Below are 16,785 nucleotides of genomic sequence, written 5' to 3' on the forward strand. Positions count from 1 at the left end.
CATTTGCGAACACATCGAGAGGAATGGCCTACTGAGAACAAGCCAGCAAGGATTCTGTAAGGGAAGGTCGTGCCTAACGAACTTTCTGTACTTCTTTGAGGGAATAAGCAGTCGGGTGGACAATGGGGAACCCATAGACATCATTTACCTCGATTTTCAAAAGGCTTTTGACAAGGTGCCACATGAAAGGCTGCTTAGGAAGCTGTGGAACCACGGGGTGGGAGGGGATGTGCACAGATGGATCAAGCACTGGTTGTCGGGTAGACTGCAGAGGGTCGGAGTAAAGGGCCAATATTCTGACTGGCGGGGAGTCACGAGCGGTGTGCCACAGGGGATCGGTGCTGGGGCCGTTACTCTTCAACATATTTATCAATGATCTGGAAAAGGAGGCAAAGTGCGAGGTTATAAAATTTGCAGACGATACCAAACTGTGCGGCAGAGTTAGGTCCAGGGAGGAGTGTGAGGTCCTGCAAAGGGACCTGGACAAGTTGGAAGACTGGGCAAACAAATGGCAAATGCGCTTTAACGTGGAAAAATGCAAGGTCATGCATATAGGGAAAAAGAACCCGTTGTTCAACTACAAATTGGGGGGGGGGGCATTGTTGGGAGACAGCAGACTTGAAAGAGACTTGGGTGTGCTGGTGGATGCATCACTGAAGCCATCTGCACAGTGCGCAGCAGCCTCGAAAAAAGCCAACAGGATGCTGGGCATCATAAAGAGGGGCATAACAACCAGGACGTGGGAAGTCATCATGCCATTGTATCGAGCGATGGTGCGTCCACATCTGGAATAATGCGTTCAGTATTGGTCGCCGCACCTCAAGAAGGACATGGCGGTACTTGAGAGAGTCCAAAGGAGAGGGCTGGAACACTGCCCATACGCCGAGAGGTTGGATAGGCTGGGGCTCTTCTCTCTGGAAAAAAGGAGGCTCAGGGGAGATATGATAGAGACCTTTAAGATCATGAGGGGCATAGAGAGGGTGGATAGGGACAGATTCTTCAGACTGAAGGGGACAACACGTACGAGGGGGCATTCGGAGAAACTGAAGGGAGATAGGTTCAAAACAAATGCAAGGAAGTTTTTTTTCACCCAAAGGGTCGTGGACACTTGGAATGCGCTACCGGAGGAAGTGATCAGGCAGAGTACGGTACAGGGATTCAAACAGGGATTGGACGGATTCCTGAGGGATAAAGGGATCGTGGGATACTGAGAGAGGTGCTGGGATGTAACACAAGTATAGAAAGCTAACCAGGACGTGCATGTGCAAGATCAGAGGATTAGGACTTCGATGGGAAGATAGGACTTCAATGAGAAACCAAGGTGGCAAGGGGGCCCCTTCTGGTGATTCAGACAGGTCGTGACCTGTTTGGGCCGCCGTGGGAGTGGACTGCCGGGCAGGATGGACCTGTGGTCTGACCCGGCGGAGGCACTGCTTATGTTCTTATGCTTTTACCCTCTGAATGGAATATTTACAGTGCAGTAGACTTTTTATCAAAAATCAAAAAAAAAAAGAAAGATACCCCTCCTGATGTTTTTTTCCCTTTATTGTTTCTTTCTTTTCAAAATTATTAATTTTGTAACTTTATCCCTTCACTCCTTTCGCATTCAGTTTTGTCTGTTGGTCTGTTGGTCTAACCTCTTTTCTGAGTAGTTATTTTTTTTTAAAATTTATATGTTGTATGCGTATCTTGTATTTTAGTGTATGCATATTTTAGATTTTAATGTAATTCGCTTAGTAAATTATGTATAAGCGATTCATCAAATTTCTAATAAACTTGAAACTTGATGACAAACAGGTATAATCTCAAATGCGGGTAATGTCATCCACAGAGCCCGTTGTGGACATTACCAAGTGTAATGTAACTTTAAATATTTGAGAGAGCCTGCACCATGTATACATGGGTGCCTTTCTGTCTCAGTTTTCAAGGTACTGGATCCATGAGCAGGAGGTGGAGGAAGGCAGAGAGAGATGCTGCATATATGTGAGGGAAGTGGACAGATGCCAGATCTTGGTTGAGGGAACAGAAGAGAGAGGAGAGACATGTTAGATCATTGGGACTGGGAGTGTGTGTGGGGGGAGGGAGAGGGAAACATATCAAACCATGGGGTTTGGGGGGAGTGAAGGAGAGGTACTGGACTCACGGGAAAGGAGATTGGGGAATTTAGAGGAAAAGATGCTGGATGTTTGAGGTACAGGAGAGATGCCAGACCTTGACAGAAGGATTTGAGGAGAGAGGAGGTACATGCCTTCCACCCCTCATGTGGAGAAATGCAAAACGATGTACATTGGAAAGAATAGTCCAAATCATAGTTACTGGATGCTAGTGTCCACCTTAGGAATTGGCATCCAAGAAAAGGTTCTAAGTGTCATTGTAGAGAATACGCTAAAATCTTCTTCCCAGTATGCATCAGCAGCCAAAAAGAAAACAGGTTGCTAGGAATTATTAGGAAAGGGATGGTAAATAAGAGAGAGAATATTATTATGCCTCTACTGTCTATTACTCCATGGTGTGACTTAAGAATTGTCGCTGCTGGGTCAGACCAGTTGTCCATCATGCCCAGCAGTCCGCTCATGCGGCGGCCCTCTGGTCAAAGACCAGCACCCTAACCGAGTCTAGCCCTAACAGCACATGTTCTTGTTCAGCAGGAACTTGTCTAACTTTGTCTTGAATCCCTGTAGGGTGTTTTCCCCTATAACATGCTCCGGAAGAGCGTTCCAGCTTTCTACCACTTTCTGGGTGAAGAAGAACTTTCTTACGTTTGTACGGAATCTATCCCCTTTCAACTTTAGAGAGTGCCCTCTCGTTCTCCCTACCTTGGAGAGGGTGAACAACCTGTCCTTATCTACTAAGTCTATCCCCTTCAGTACCTTGAATGTTTCGATCATGTCCCCTCTCAATCTCCTCTGTTCGAAGGAGAAGAGGCCCAGTTTCTCCAATCTTTCACTGTACGGCAGCTCCTCCAACCCCTTAACCATCTTAGTCGCTCTTCTCTGGATCCTTTCGAGTAGTACCATCCTTCTTCATGTACGGCGACCAGTGCTGGACGCAGTACTCCAGGTGAGGGCGCACCATGGCCCAGTACAGCGGCATAATAACCTTCTCTGATCTGTTTGTGATCCCCTTCTTTATCATTCCTAGTATTCTGTTTGCTCTTTTTGCTGCTGCTGCACATTGCGTGGAATGCTTCATCAACTTGTCGATCAGAACTCCCAAGTCCCTTTCCTGGGAGGTATCTCCAAGTACCGCCCTAGACATCCTGTATTCGTGCATGAGATTTTTGTTACCGACATGCATCACTTTTCACCTTATATATTGTGTTCAGTTCTAGTCACTGTATCTCAGAAAAGATATAGCAGAATTAGAAAAAGTTCAAAGAAGTGCAACTAAAATAATAAAGGGATGGAACGAGCGCCTCTCGTATGAGGAAAGGCAAAAGAAATTGAGGCTCTTTAGCTTGGAAAAGAGAAAGCTGAGAGGGACGGAATGCTTGATGTCTTCAAAATCATGAGTGGTGTAGAACAGTGTTTCTCAACACGCAGTACAGCATGGGTCTCCCTCCCCCCTTCCTCCTTAATGGTCGCTGCTGAGGATCCCATGCCCTCCTTATTGCCTGCCCCCCTCCGCCGAAGCCGCCACTGGGGATCCCATGCCCTCCTTCCTGCCCTTCACCAAAGCCGACCCAGAAAACTTCCCTTCAGTGTCAGAGCTGACGTCAGAGGGAAGCCTTCTGGGTCAGCGGGGGATCCCAGTTACCTCCTTCCAGGTGGGCTCTTCTTTCCTGCCTTCAGTGGCACTTGTTGCAGGGACACATCAACGACTTTCATGCTGCACGTATTAATTAGAATATATTGTGTGTATGTGAAAAATGAATGGAAGAAATTGCATTGCAATTTAGTACTATTCTGTAGCGCCTGGTAGACTGGTATAGTCCTTACAAATGGGTTATATACCTCACTGCTACCAGCAGGTGGAGACTGAGAACAAACTTGTATATAAGGATAGCTTCCCCTCTTGCAATCCAGTCTTCCTCGTTCTCCATTAAAGCAGGTATTAAGACTAATTTGGCTCCCCGCTTAGTACTGTTGGAATTTTGTTTTGGACTCCTGGGTTCCCCTTTTGTGCCAGATAGAGCTTGAACGGGTCCTGTTTGGGGATCCGTCTGACCTTGGGGGTGTTAAACTTGGCAGGCCTTGTGCTGGGTCCCTTCTCCCACCTCCCCACATTTTTGTAGAGATGCCTCAGCCTGGCCCCCTGGTTGGTCAGCCCTCCACCTTTGAGAGCCATGAAGTCTGTTCTGACTGTGAAAAAAAAAAATCCTGAGGTGTGCCGGTTTAAAGGGCTCAATTCCCTTTAAAACTGCCATTTATATTGTTTTTTTCTTATCTATCCAGCACTTTTATTACTGCTAGGGCGTTTTTCGGCACAATGAGCACTTTTAAGGGGGGGAAAAATGCTTATTGTGTACCAGACACAAGGTATTCGCAGCCGGCCTGTGCAAGCGTTGTGCAGACCGGAGCAGTGGGGGGAGTCTCATTGGCAGCGATTGCCGGCAGCCAGGGCACCCCGCCGCATGTACCTTGCGAAGGATTCCCTTACTACCGGAGTGACTGGGGATTCCCTTTTCGCGTCAGTTGGTTTCTCTTGCTCAGCGTCAGCAAAGTCCCAGGCTTTTCAGACCCGACAGGCCGCAGGAGCTCCGATTTTGGCGGTTTCAGGTCCAATTTTAGGAGGAACTTCCTCCTTCATTTCTGTTACCTCAGGTGACCTTCCCCCTGTTCTAGAAATACAGGAGCAAGGTATGGCAGGGTCTCCTGCTGCTGCTGGGTTTTTTTCCTCCTAAATTTATTTATGTTGGCACTATGTAAAGCTTATGTACTGGCGACTGGAGGTTCCGTGCCCACTCTGGGAGTCTCAAGGGGGGGCGGGGTTTGCCCTCAATGTCTTTCCCAGTGCGGCCCCATACAGTGTGTGTTAAAATTAAATTGTTAGTCGGCTGGGAGGGAGCCCTCCTGTCTCGGCCTACCAGGTCATACGGCAGGCTGGTTTAGGCCTGCAACAAGTCCGGGAGGGGGTCATTGGGTAAAGACCTGAATATAGACCGAGACCCCCATTTTTGGCCCAAAAATCTCATCCTATATTCGAGTATACAGTACATGGTAATTACTTCATTCTGTATTGTCTGTGCTGTTGAGGGCCCAGTGGATACTTCATCCTTGGGCTTGTATAGGTTTCATAAAGATGAAAGCATTTCAGGCCAGGGAATCTCCAAGGAGCTAGAGCAAAATGAACGTGGCTCAAAACTTTGCTCTTGTGCATCAGGACGATGTGGACCTCTGTGCAGAAGAAGTAGATTGCTTAAGAAAGAGGGAAAAGAGTCAAAGAGCAAAATCAGCTGATCTGTGTACAAACCCTTCTGTTCATTGTTAAGGAAGTCGCTGAGTTTTTCTCTATTTAGCTAAATGAGGTGTCCCTTTGGTAGGTAAGATACAGTTGAGCAGAAGGCACAACAATCTGGGTCATGCCTGAACCACCAAACATTGAAAGCAAAATTTTTATGTCCAAAGTCTTTGAATATATTAATCCATTCCTTGGTTATTTCAAAAATTGATTATTGTAATGCTCTATTAAAAGGAATAGCTCAAAAGGAAATTAGACGTTTGCAGATCATCCAGAATGCTTCAATTAAACTTATTATGAAAGCCAAGAAATTTGATCATGTGACTCCTCTACTTAAAAAAGCACACTGGCTTCCTGTTGCACATCGCATAATGTACAAATTAAGTTTGCTTACCTTTAAATCTCTGATATATAAAACCCCGGCTTTCATTTACAAATCATTGATTCCTTATACTTCATCCAGATTACTGAGGTCTAATGACCACCATTTATTAATCATCCCCTCCCTTAAAATTATTAATACACGACGACACTTCATCTTTTTTATTACAGCTCCTCAAACTTGGAATTCCCTTCCAATTTACTTAAGAGAGGAAAAAAATTTGGAGAAATTTAAGAACAAACTCAAAAGCTTTCTTTTTAAAGATGCATTTAATGACTAAAAGAACTGTCTAGGAGTTTCATTTTATCTTCATATCTTTTGAGATTTTTTCATCTTTCCCTTCTTATTGTTTTTAACCTTAAATGTCTTTCCTTCTATTAAGCAAAGTGTATTTCTTTTTCCATTCTTTCCTCATGTTTTATTATGTGTATAAAATTAGTCTTTATTATATTTTGTAAGATTTAGTTTTTTTTGTTAGTTATGTTTGTCCCCCAATTTTATGATTTTATTGATTTGTTCATCGCTTAGAATTTAGAATAAGCGATTAATCAAATTTTTTCATCTTTCCCTTCTTATTGTTTTTAACCTTAAATGTCTTTCCTTCTATTAAGCAAAGTGTATTCTTTAGCACTCTCCAGACCAGTAGAGGTTAACTTTACGATTGGGTATATATCTAATCATGACCAGCAGGTGGAGACTGAAAACAAAACTTTGGGACAGTATATCCTAGCCCCTCCTCTCTATTTCCCTCAGTCTTCTTTCAGTCTCCAGCAGGTGTTGAGTGATCTGTACCCATCTCCCTTGGTAGGGCTGTTGGAATTTGTTTAGGGGGTTTATTGTCCCTGTTTTTAGCCGGACGGAGCTTGGGCGGACTCTGTTTGGGGGTTCGTCCGACCTCGGGGGTGTCAAACCCGGCGGGTCACGAGCGGGGTCCCTCCCCCCACTTCCTCCACCTCCCCACATTTTTTTAGAGGAGCCTCAGCAGTAAGCCTTGCCCCCTAAATCAAGCAAGGCATATTGCTTCGAGAGCCTGTGGAGTCTGTTCTGTAAAAAAAAAAAAAAAAAAATCCTGAGGTAGTGCTGGTCTGAAGGGTTGTTTCCCTTTAAGAAAACTGTATTTTACTGTATTTTTTCATGTAACCAGCACTTTTTTATAGCTAGGTCGCGTATGGAGCAATTGTGCCCTTCTCCGGGGGAGTAGGCCACAATTTTAGTCCAGCCGCGAGGCACTCGCGGCCGGCCTGAACTCGGCGGTTTGGGTCGGTGAGGTGGTGGAGCTCCGTCGGCAGCGGCTGCAGGCGCCCAGAGCTCCCCGCCGATGGTACCTCGCGAGTCGGCTTGGAGCAGTGGGGAAGCCCGGTCTTCCACAACCGCCCACGGAGGGATTCCCCGAAGGATTCCCTCTCAGCTGATTTTTTGACAGCTGATGCCGGCTTGCCTGCTTTAGCGGCTGAGACTATTCAGGTTTCTCAGCCGCTTCAGGCTATGGAGGGAGCTTTTTTGGCGGGAAAACCGCCATCTTCTCTGTCTGGCCCCTCCATTTTGTCTTCCACCTCAGGTGACCTTCCCCCTGTTTTGACTATGCAGGGGCAAGGTTCTGCTGGGTCCCCTGCTGTGGCAGGGAGTCCCTTGGGACCCTCGGGGGATTTTTCTCCTGAATTTTTCTTTTCATTATGCAAAGCCTATTTTCAGGCGGCTGGGGGTCCCGGTTGCGCCCAGGGGGTCTCGGGGGGTGGGGTTTCCTCCGCGCTCCCTGCGGCTTTGCCTCTCTCGTCTGACGTGACGTCCCCTCCGCCGCCTCTCTTGTCCAAGCGTCCGCGGGTGTCGTGGGACGAGGATTTGTGGTCGGAGGAACGTGTCGGTCTGGAGGAGGACCTGGACCCTTCTGAGGAATTCCAGGACCCTCTGGAGGGGACGGAAGCTGGCGGCGGGTTGTCGGGTTTCCCGTTCTCCAGTGACGAGGCGTCCGTGGTGCGCCTTTTTCAGAGAGATGAGCTGCCTGACCTTATTCAACAGGTTTCTTCGGCTTTGCGTTTTGAGGACGCGCCGCCGGAGACTCCGCGTGTGGGGGACCCTCTGTTACGGGGGATCCTTTCCGTTTCCCGCTCTTTTCCTATGCATCAGGATATTCGGGATATTATTCTTGAGCAGTGGAAAACGCCGGAGACGCCGTTTCGACTGGCGCGCAGCATGGCTCGCCTGTATCCCATTCCTGAAGGGGATCGGGCTACGTTAGCTTCGCCAGTCGTGGACGCGGTGGTCTCGGCTATTTCCAAGCGGCATACCGTGCCTGTTGAGGGCGGTTCTGCCTTGCGGGACTCGGAGGAGCGCAAATTGGAGACCATCCTTAAGCAAAATTTTCAAGTCTCTGCCTTTGGGGTCCAGGCGGCTATTTGTGGGGGACTGGTCGCTCGCGCCGTGTTTCGGTGGGCGGAGCGGGTCTTGGATCGAGAGTCTGACGACTGGTCTCTGGTGGATCAGGAGGTAGCGAAGATTGAGATGGCTGCCTCATTCCTCTCGGATGCTCTATATGACTTGGTGCGGATCTCGGCTAAGTCCATGGCTTTTGGCGTGGCCGCACGGCGTGTGTTGTGGCTGCGCGCTTGGGCGGCGGATGCTGCGTCCAAAGCTAAGCTTACTAAATTTCCCTTTCGGGGGTCGTTTTTATTTGGAGAGGACTTGGATAAGTTGATTCAGACTCTGTCGGACTCGAAAGTTCCCCGTTTGCCGGAGGACCGTGCCCGCCCGGCGTCTCGGGGTGGTGCGGCCCGGGGGCGTTTGCGGGAATTTCGCAAGTATCGCCCTGGGCGTGGAGCTGCTTCTTTCCAGTCTCCGGGGTTTTCCCGGGGTCGGTTCTTCCAGCGCATGCAGCCCTTTCAGGGGGGCCCGTCGGGGGGCAGGGAATCCCTCCGCCGGTTCCCCCGCTTCCCGTCCTGCACAATGACGCCTTGCCGGCGCCCCCCTTGGTTCCGGTGGGGGCCCGGCTGTGCGACTTTTTTCCCAAATGGGCCGAGATCACGTCCGATCAGTGGGTCCTGGAGGTGGTGCGAGACGGTTATGCCCTGGAGTTCGCCCGCTCTCTGCCGGATTTTTTCCTCGCTTCTCCATGTCAGACTCCTGGGAAGACGCTGGCGGTTCGCCAGACCCTTCAGCGCTTGCTAGATCTCAGGGCAGTAGTTCCGGTGCCCCCCCCGGAGTGGGGCACGGGCAGGTACTCCATTTACTTTGTGGTGCCCAAGAAGGAGGGGACTTTTCGGCCCATCCTCGATTTGAAAGGGGTCAACAGGGCTCTCAAGGTTCCCTCTTTCCGTATGGAAACGCTGCGGTCGGTCATTCTGGCGGTTCAGCCGGGGGAGTTTCTCACTTCTCTCGATCTGACGGAGGCCTACTTGCATGTTCCTATTCGGGCCTCTCACCAGCGTTTCCTGCGCTTTGCGATCTTGGGTCGGCACTATCAGTTCTGTGCGCTTCCCTTTGGGCTGGCCACGGCTCCCCGGACGTTCACCAAGGTGATGGTGGTCGTCGCGGCAGCCTTGCGGTCGGAGGGCATCCTGGTACATCCCTACCTGGACGACTGGTTGATTCGGGCCAAGTCGTTGCAGGAAAGCTCCCGGGTTACGGCTCGGGTGGTGGAGTTTCTCCGGTCGCTGGGCTGGGTGGTCAACCTTTCCAAGAGTCGGTTGATTCCGGCTCAGCGTCTGGAGTACCTCGGGGTGCTGTTCGACACCTCCTTGGGGAAGGTCTTCCTCCCAGAGGCCCGGGTGAGCAAATTGCAGTCTCAGATTCGCCTGCTTTTGGCGTCCCGGTGTCCTCGGGCGCGAGATTTCCTCCAGGTCCTGGGGTCGATGGCGGCGTCCCTGGACGTGGTGAGGTGGGCGCGGGCCCACATGCGTCCTCTCCAGTATGCTCTGCTCCGGAGGTGGTCTCCCCAGAGGCACGGGATGGATGTTCCGGTTCCTCTGCGAGGCTTGGCGCGCTGCAGTCTGCGTTGGTGGCTCCGGACCCCTCACCTAGTTCAGGGGGTGGGTCTGGATCTTCCGCAGTGGACGGTGCTCCTTACGGATGCGAGTCTCCTGGGTTGGGGGGCCCAGTGCCTGGGTCACTCAGCTCAGGGAACCTGGTCCACGGAGGAGGCCTCCTGGTCGATCAACGTGTTGGAGACCAGGGCGGTCCGGCTGGCGCTGTTGGCTTTCCACTCCCTTTTGTTGGGCAAGTCGGTCAGAGTCCTGTCGGACAATGCCACGGCGGTGGCTTATGTCAATCGTCAGGGGGGCACCAAGAGCACTCTGGTGGCGCAGGAGGCGGCTCGGCTCATGGTTTGGGCGGAGTCGCATCTTCTGGACCTCTCGGCCTCTCACATTGCCGGGGTAGAAAACGTTCAGGCGGACTTCCTCAGTCGTCACTTCTTGGATCCGGGAGAGTGGTGTCTCGGCGCCGAGGCGTTTCAGTTGCTAGTGCGTGCTTGGGGGCAGCCCCTGATGGATCTGATGGCTACGAGTGGCAACGCCAAAGTACCCCGCTTCTTCAGTCGTCGCAGGGACGGTCTGGCCGAGGGTCTGGATGCTCTGGTCCAACCGTGGCCAACGGAGGGGCTGTTGTATGTGTTCCCTCCTTGGCCATTAGTGGGCAGAGTACTGCTTCGCGTTGTTCGCCATCCGGGGCTGGTGGTTTTGGTGGCTCCGGATTGGCCTCGTCGTCCGTGGTATGCGGATCTGGTGAGGCATCTGGTGGCGGATCCTCTTCCTCTGCCTCTCGGGTGCGATCTTCTGATGCAGGGTCCCATTCCCATGTTCGACCCGTCTCCCTTTTGTCTTACGGCTTGGCTCTTGAAAGGGGCCGCCTGAGTAAGAAGGGATATTCCGACAAGGTGATCTCTACACTTTTGGGGTCCCGGAGGCTTTCTACCTCTCGGGCTTATGTACGGGTTTGGCGTCTTTTTGAGGAATGGTGCCGAGCGCGGGGAGTGGTCTCCTTTCGCGCTTCTCTGCCTAACATTCTAGAGTTTTTGCAGGATGGCCTGGATAGGGGCCTAGCCTGGTCTTCTCTTCGGGTCCATCTGGCGGCCCTGGCGGCTTTTCGGGGGCTGGTGACAGGTCAGCGTTTGTCAGCCATTCCTGATGTGATTCGCTTTCTTAGGGCGGCCAAGTTGCTCAGGCCTCCCATAAGGCCCTCGATTCCCTCTTGGGATCTCAATCTAGTTCTCTCTGTTCTAGTGCGCCCTCCTTTCGAGCCGTTGGATGGCTGTTCGTTGAAGGACCTTACGCTGAAGTCGGTCTTTTTGGTGGCCATTCCTTCCGCTAGACGGGTGTCGGAGCTACAGGCTTTCTCTTGTAGGGCTCCCTTCCTGGAGTTTTCGAAGGAGCGGGTTGTTTTGCGGCCTGTTCCTTCCTTTCTGCCGAAGGTAGTTTCTCCTTTTCATGTCAATCAATCGGTGGTCCTCCCGGTCTTGGGTAGTCGGGAGGGTTCTTCTGAGCAACGACAGCTGCGCAAGTTGGATGTCGGTCGGGTCCTCCATGCTTATGTGCAGCGGACCCGGGAGTTTCGGAGCTCCGATCATCTCTTTGTGCTTCTGGCGGGTCCTCGTCGGGGGGCTGGCGCTTCTAAGGCTACTATTGCGCGCTGGATCAAGGAGATGATTGCTTCCGCTTATCTTCTGAGTCAGAAGCCGGTTCCGGAGTTTCTCAAGGCTCATTCCACTAGGGGTCAGGCGGCTTCTTGGGCTGAGTCGTCGCTTGTGCCTCCGGTGGATATTTGTAAGGCTGCGGTTTGGTCCTCCTTGCATTCATTTGTTCGGCATTATCGGGTAGATGTTCAGGCGCGTCGGGACGCGGTGTTCGGTGAACGTGTACTGGTATCGGCCCTTCGGGGGTCCCGCCCGTGAGAGGGACTGCTTTGGTACGTCCCAATCGTAAAGTTAACCTCTACTGGTCTGGAGAGTGCTAAAGAAGGAGAAATTAGGTTCTTACCTGCTAATTTACTTTCTTTTAGCTTCTCCAGACCAGTAGAGGTCCCCACCCTGTCTGTTGTTGTTGTTGTTGGGGCTGTTGCGCGGGCAGTTTTTGGTTTTTGCTGCGGGTTCTAGTATTTTTCTAGGGCCGGGGAGAATTGAAGAACAGCGGCTGTGGCTCGGCTGGCTTAGCTGGCGAGCTGTGGGGACATTCTTCCTTCGGGAATTTCTCCTCTGCATTTTCCAACAGCATTTTGGGTTTGTTATTTGTTACTCCTTTCGGAGTATTGTTTTTTCTCTCTGTTGTTTTCCAGTTCTTGGTTCTGCTTGGCTATTCGGCAGACTGAGGGAAATAGAGAGGAGGGGCTAGGATATACTGTCCCAAAGTTTTGTTTTCAGTCTCCACCTGCTGGTCATGATTAGATATATACCCAATCGTAAAGTTAACCTCTACTGGTCTGGAGAAGCTAAAAGAAAGTAAATTAGCAGGTAAGAACCTAATTTCTCCTTTCTTTTTCCATTCTTTCCTCATGTTTTATTATGTGTATAAAATTAGTCTTTATTATATTTTGTAAGATTTAGTTTTTTTTGTTAGTTATGTTTGTCCCCCAATTTTATGATTTTATTGATTTGTTCATCGCTTAGAATTTAGAATAAGCGATTAATCAAATTTTATAATAAACTTGAAACTTGGATGGAAGTCTGTTTTGTGGAAAGATCTAGCACAGAGTTCTGGGAACTAGGAGAGCTTTTCTTCCTGATGTGTGATGTCATCTCCAATTTGTGTGCCTGACGTATCCTGCATATCAGTGGAAAATGCTTAAAATGTGGTCAAGGAAAGAATAATTTTACAAGTCTCATCCTGGTATCGACGGCTCGGGAGACAGTATCCAGTGAAGATACTGAGGGGAGAAAAAAAATGCTGGGAATACACATATGGCAAACAACAGGATCTGGAAAAACAAGGGAGACAGATGAAGCGAGAGGAGGACAGGAAGAACGTACTACAAGGGGGAGTCAAAATAGAACTGGACGATGGGAAGGAACAAGAGGAGGACAATAGGAGCATACCACAAGAAGGCAATAGGAACATACCACAAGGGGAAGACAAAAGAGACAATAATCAGGAGTTGGCAGGTCAGGAAGGGGACAGTAAGAAGAATGAAACACAAGGGAGAATAGTGAGGAAGGGAAAATACCAGGACTTGAACTGCATGTACACTAATGCGAGGATCCTAAAGAATAAAATGGGGGAATTAGAAGTCTTGGCCAAAAATGAGAGCCTAGACATCATAGGGATCACAGAAACATGGTGGAACGAGGAAAACAAATGGGATATAGTACTCCCAGGGTATAAACTCTACCGAAAAGACAGGACGTATCAGAAAGGAGGAGGAATAGCACTATACATAAAGGACACTATTCACTCGACCAGTATGGACGCAGCAGCGACGAATGACCAACTGGAATCATTATGGGTTAAAATACCAGGAAGAAACGGATCCGAGATAAAGATGGGACTGTACTACCGTCCACCTGGGCAAACTGAAGCAGATGATACAGAAATGGTAGCCAAGCTGAGGCGGGAATGCAAGAACGCTAACACCATAGTTATGGGAGATTTCAACTATCCTCAGATTGACTGGTGTCTTGGAAATTCAAATTGTACAAAGGAAACGGAGTTCCTGGAGGCCGTTCAGGACTGCTTCATGGAACAACTTGTCAAGGAACCAACGAGAGGGTCAGCGATTCTGGATCTGATCCTCAACGGGCTGAAGGGACCTGCAAAGGGAGTGGAAGTAGTGGGACCGTTAGGGAACAGTGACCACAACGTGATTCAGTTCAAAGTGGAAGTAGGATTACCAAAGGGAACTATGATGCCATGAGACAAATGGTGAGAAAGAAGCTCAGAAACAGCTCCAAGAAAGCTCAGACTGTGGATCAAGTCTGGTCCTTATTCAAAGACACGGTAAATGAGGCGCAAAACCTGTATATACCCAGATTTAGGAAAGGATGCAAAAAGAATCAAACAAAAGACCTGGCATGGATAACCAAGGAAGTTAAGAAAGTGATAGGAGACAAGAAAAAATCGTTTTGAAAGTGGAAAAGAGCACAGGAAGCATCAAAAAGGTCACCGAGTGGTCAGAAAAGCCAAGAAAGAATACGAAGAGAGACTAGCCAAGGAAGCACAAAATTTTAAACCATTCTTCCGATATGTGAAAGGAAAGCAGCCGGCGAAGGAGGAGGTGGGACCTCTGGATGAGGGGGGACAGGAAGGGAGTGGTGAAGGAGGAAAAAGAGGTGGCTGATAGACTGAACATGTTCTTCTCGTAGGTCTTTACAAAAGAAGACACATCCAACGTGCCAGAACCGGAAAGAATCTTCAAGGGGGGTCAAGAGGGAAAATTATCATGCATGAAGGTAAGCCTCGAAGACGTACTCAGGCAGATAGATAGATTAAAAACTGACAAATCTCCGGGCCCAGATGGAATCCACCCGAGAATACTGAAAGAGCTCAGAGACGAAAGAGCGGAGTTACTGCGGCGGACTGGAGGATAGCGAATGTTACACCTATCTTCAAAAAACGAGCGAGAGGCGACCCGGAGAACTACAGACCGGTGAGCTTCACCTCAGTTCTGGGGAAGATGGCCGAATCACTGATCAAGGAAAGTATCAATGAGCATATAGAAAAAAATAATCTGATGAGAACAAGCCGTGGGAGTCCCAAGGGTTAGGGGGGTTTCCCGCGGGAACCGTGGTGTTCCCGCGATCCCCGTTCCCGTTCAGACCTCTAGTCCTGAGGAGAGCAACAAGGATGATATAGGGCATGGAGAACCTTTCATATGCCGAAAGGTTGGACAAGCTGGGGCTCTTTACCCTGGAAAAGCGGAAACTTAGAAGGGGAGATGATAGAGATTTATAAAATCATGAAAGGCGTGGAGAAGGACAGATTCTTCAGACTAGCGGGGGCAACAAAAACAAGAGGTCATCCAGAAAAATTGAGAGGAGACAGATTCAAAACGAATACTAGGAAGTTCTTGACTCAGAGGGTGGTGGACACCTGGAATGCACTTCCAGGAGAGGTGATGGGACAGAGTACATTATTGGGGTTCAAAAAGGGACTGGATGACTTCCTGAAAGAAAAGGGGATAGCAGGGTACAAATAGAGGGTTACTTACAGGATATTAAATAAATAGGGTATAAACATCTTAGGTAAGGAGCACTTACAGGTCATGGACCTGGGGGGCCGCTGCGGGAGCGGACTGCTGGGCGTGATGGACCTCTGGTCTGACTCGGCAGGGGCAATGCTTATGTTCTTATGAGGCTTTTGATGTGAACTAGTTTCTAGGTGATAGAAAGAAAAAAATTCTGCATTCACATAATGTAGTTATATAAAAAAACCAAAACTTCCAAGCTCATGTCAAGGGTAAGGAAAGACCAAATATTGACTTTCTCTTTTTTTTTCTAGCCGACTTTGTGGCAGCCCCTGTCCAGCTGTGTGGCCAGATGTCATCAAGTTGCCATACTTTAATACCATGAAGCCGAAGAAACAGTACCGAAGACGTCTACGTGAGGAGTTCTCCTTGTGAGTTGTTCTTAACATTGAGGAGCAGGCAAAAATATTTGTCTTATAAATTGTCAAATGTTGTGGCTCTATTTCTCTAGTTAGAGAAATGATAGCTTGGACTTTCTTCTTTCTGTTGGTAAGAAATGTATTGAATGTTCTCCTTGGGATTCTTGTTTCTCCCCCTACTGTGGACAAAAGGGTCCATATTCCTGTAATTCAGAATCATCAAAAGCATTTTTGGTGATTATGAATTACAGGAGAATGGGTAGCGTTAAGAGTAGAACCTGGAATGATGTGTCTTGTTAAAGACACAGGAGGGAGAAAAAGTAAAAGTCATGCATTCAATGGCTAGTGGTGTAATCTGAGATAGAGAATGACACAGTGGTTGTTACCTGCGGCTAGCTGTGGGTAACCCACTGAGACAAGTGAGAGAGAGGAAGTGGTCGCCGCGGGTACGGGGAGAAGGCCATTCACCGCCCCATGGAGTGGTGAATAGACTTGTTTCCGCAGTGAAGGGAGGGAACGTGCGCAGTCACCGATCGCACTCCCTCCCTCCATACTGATAGCTGCCGCCGCCCAAGCATCTCCCTCCCTCCCTCCATCTTGATCGTCACCGCCGCTTGAGCCCGATTGCCACTGCCCAAGCATCTCCCTCCCTCCATCCTGATCGCCGCCTCCTGAGCATCTCCCTTCCTGCCTTACTTTCATGGCAGGAAATTTCTCTAAATGTGCTTTTTACCAGCAGCCGGAGCATTGAAATCATGTGTAGCTGCTGTAAAGGTCATCTCTGACGCAACCGGAAGTTGCATCAGAGACGACCTTTCCTGCAGCCACACGCGATTTCAACGCTCCGGCTGCTGGTAGGAAACATATTTAGAAATTTCCTGCTGCGAAGGTAGAAAGGGAAGGAGGTAGAAAGGGAAGAAAGGTGTGGTGGAGAAAAACAGACGCCGAAGGGACCTGGGGAAGGTGGGGTGGAGGAAGTGGGGAAGAGAGAGTGGGGATAAGACGCTGGAAGGGAAGAAGACAGATGCCAGACTGTGGGGGAGAGGAGGGAAGAAGATCAGTGCCAGACCAATTTTTTTGGGGGGGGGATGTGAAGGGAGAGGCAAAGTAACAGAGCAAATGGGAAGCGTAGAGAGAAGATAGACAGTGGATGGAAGGAATTGAATGAGAAGATGAGGAAAGCAGAAACCAGACAAAGGTAGAAAAAAAAATTTCTATTTATTTATTTGTTTATTTATTTTTTTCCTTTAGGATAAAGTAGTATATTGTTGTGCTGATTAAAATTTATAAACAAAGCCCTGCCAGCTGAACATCTCTTTCTCCAGTGCTGCAGCCAGAACTTTGATTTATAAGGAAGGAATAAGCTAAATATTGCAGTGAAGGGGACGGAGGGGCGGTGAAGGGGATGGTGGGGACGGGGCGGTGAAGGGGAAATGGTGGTCCGGTGACGGGGCAGTGACAAGGATAGATTTTTTCCTGTGT

At 49.3% G+C, this 16,785-nt stretch overlaps 1 protein-coding gene across 14 annotated transcripts in view; it reads left to right on the forward strand.

Moving 5' to 3' along the window:
• Positions 1–16,785, forward strand: part of CDK12 (cyclin dependent kinase 12) — a 266,008-nt gene that overhangs the window by 98,886 nt on the left and 150,337 nt on the right. For all 14 annotated transcript variants that reach the window (XR_004536806.1, XR_004536805.1, XM_033918520.1 and 11 more), the window contains one exon: positions 15,199–15,315. Coding sequence is in view for 12 of the 14 variants with exons in the window: in XM_033918520.1 (XP_033774411.1) it covers positions 15,199–15,315 (117 nt within the window). In the remaining 2 variants the exon portion in view is untranslated. The remainder of the gene's footprint in view (positions 1–15,198; positions 15,316–16,785) is intronic.

The sequence above is a fragment of the Geotrypetes seraphini genome, chromosome 13, assembly GCF_902459505.1.
Source record: "Geotrypetes seraphini chromosome 13, aGeoSer1.1, whole genome shotgun sequence".
Classification (NCBI taxonomy): Eukaryota; Metazoa; Chordata; class Amphibia; order Gymnophiona; family Dermophiidae; genus Geotrypetes; species Geotrypetes seraphini.